The sequence below is a fragment of the Corticium candelabrum genome, chromosome 14, assembly GCF_963422355.1.
Source record: "Corticium candelabrum chromosome 14, ooCorCand1.1, whole genome shotgun sequence".
Taxonomy (NCBI): domain Eukaryota; kingdom Metazoa; phylum Porifera; class Homoscleromorpha; order Homosclerophorida; family Plakinidae; genus Corticium; species Corticium candelabrum.
In genome coordinates this window covers 7,473,350-7,475,849 of record NC_085098.1, presented here as the reverse complement: position 1 = coordinate 7,475,849, position 2,500 = coordinate 7,473,350, and the positions used below count along the sequence as shown (strand labels likewise).

The 2,500-nt window shown below is 37.6% G+C and overlaps 1 protein-coding gene across 1 annotated transcript in view; it reads right to left on the bottom strand.

The window, feature by feature from the left end:
• LOC134189572 (E3 ubiquitin-protein ligase MYCBP2-like) overlaps positions 1–2,500 on the bottom strand; it is a 40,599-nt gene that overhangs the window by 21,626 nt on the left and 16,473 nt on the right. Inside the window, exons 25-27 of the mRNA XM_062657884.1 lie at positions 1,552–2,225; positions 823–1,023; positions 39–188 (exon numbers count right to left, since the gene is read on the bottom strand). Coding sequence (XP_062513868.1) covers positions 39–188; positions 823–1,023; positions 1,552–2,225 — 1,025 coding nt within the window. The remainder of the gene's footprint in view (positions 1–38; positions 189–822; positions 1,024–1,551; positions 2,226–2,500) is intronic.

The window sequence follows — 2,500 nt, the reverse complement described above, 5'->3', positions numbered from 1 at the left end:
CACATGACTATTTGGTTTTTGTTGTCAGTATGACTCACTTCTATAGGGACGGGGCTTTCAAACATCAAGTGAGCAATTTTTTCTGAATTGCAGTCCGAGTCGTTGTATTCTCCTCTGACATGAGAGACCGGCTTCCACCCGTCTGCACCAATTCCAAAGAGTCCCGCACCAACAGCAACTGACTCTTTCTGTACACAAAAAGTCTGACTACAATTCAATACACAACAAACTAATGTTTACCAATAATCTTGATATCTATACATACATACATACATATATATATATATATATATATATATATATATATATATATATATATATATATTAAAAAATAAAAGTTAATATGTTACAAATAATAATTAATTAGAATTAATTATTATGGCTGTTTAGTATTACATATATATATCAATTACACAGTATAACACACCCACTTTTATTAAATAATTTTATTGAGTTAAATAGGTTGAATGCAGTAAATATATTATTTATAATTATCAATATTTATACATTGTATTACATCATTGTTGTTATATTATTAAATTACTATTATATTATTATCTACTATTATATTACATAATATTATATTTACAATTATTTATTAATTAATTAATTTATTTATTATTATTACAATTTGTTAAATTTAAAAAATTTAAAAATTGAAAAATTACTATTGTTTATATTAATTAGCAACAAATAATTAATATAAATAATTAATATTAATATTAATTACTAATAAATAATTATATTATTTATTATTACATTTAACAAAAGCAATGACTATCTAATACACAGAAGCTGAAATATTGTGTGTAATTGTGTGACCTTTGATAGAAGTTCTAGTTCGTAGCGATGAGATCCACCACCACCGTACATTGCCACACCGACTAATGTGATGCCTGAGCGATCGATTTTGAATGATACTGCGTCAGCGCTGCCGTTTCCTGTGTTCCAGTTTGTCTGCTGAACTGTACTGAATCGGCTGGGAGATTCCTGCATTTGAGGACTGCTGGTCTCGTATGGAGACTGAAATGTAGATCAGTAATTATGAATAGTTGAAATGGTGTGTGTATGTGTGTGTGTGTGTGTGTGTGTGTGTGTGTGTGTGTGTGTGTGTGTGTGTGTGTGTGTGCATGTGTGTGTGTGTGTGTGTGTGTGTGTGTGTGTCTGTGTGCGTGTCTTTGTGTGTGTGTGTGTGTGTGTGTGTGTGTGCGTGTCAACTCGTCTGTCTATCTGTCTGTCAACCTGTTTGTCTATTTGTCTGTCAACTTGTCTGTCTATCTGTCTGTCAACTTGTTTGTCTATGCGTGTGTCAAGTTGTCTGTCTATGTGTCTGTTAACTTGTTTGTCTATGCGTCTGTCAACTTGTTTGTCAGTCTTTCAACTTGTTAGTCTATGTGTCTGTCAACTTGTTTGCCTATCTGTGCGTTTCCACATCTATCTGTCTGTACACTCGTCTGTACACCCACCCACCTATCAGTCTGTCTGTCTACAAGTTTGTCTATCTATCTGTCTGTATCCATGTCTGTCCATTATCTCTCAATCTCTACTTACATTTGACAAAGTAGCTGACAACGCCAGCTCCCCCACAATCGCACTCAACAGCCTGCTACTCGCCTTCACCAACAAATCAGGAAACTCCACCATCCCGCTCGCCTCCTCAGTCACACACGTTGCACAATGAACAGGAGACGCCACAATAGCGAGCAACTTCGACACGACCTGCTTAAACGTCAATCCACAATCCTCCTCACCAACATGCGTCTGCAACGTCACGAAACCCTCCAACAACGGAAAACGACTCTGTTGATCACTCATCACTGAAACCGTCTGAAAGCTGCCACCCTCGTCACCAACAGAAGGCAACACGGCAGATAAACGAACACGAGGCGACGCGAGAGCATCCATGATGGTTGCTAAGCGATGGCTTGCATTGGCCGCCACTCCTTGCTTCACGAAATCAACTTGTTTTAGTAGCTCAGAGAGTGTGAGCCACTTGAGTTGTCCTGTTGGATAGAAAGCGTGGAAACAATTGAGGAAGATCTCATGGTAGTGGGTGGTGAGCGTTGTCTTTATGTCGATGAGTTTCTGTTTGATTTCCGGGATGTCGGAATCGTTTGGCATGTCTGTGGTGTTCGAGTCGTCTAGTAGTGTGGATAAGAATGATCGGACTTGTAGAACTGCTGCTGCTAGCTCTTCTGTTTCAGAAGGTGTTTTGTTTGTTTTAGCTGTAGAAGATGGAAGCGATGAGTGAGAGATGAATAGACATGATGAATAAATGGACAAACAAGCAAACATACAGATACTGACAAATACATAAACAGACAGACAAACAGACAGGCAAACAGACAGACAAACAGACAGACAAACAGACAGACAAACAGACAGACAAACAAACAGACAAACAGATAGACAGACAGACAGAAAGACAGACAGACAGACAGACAGACAAACAGACAGACTGTTATATTTGAACTCTTACTCTACCAATAACAATTGCTAA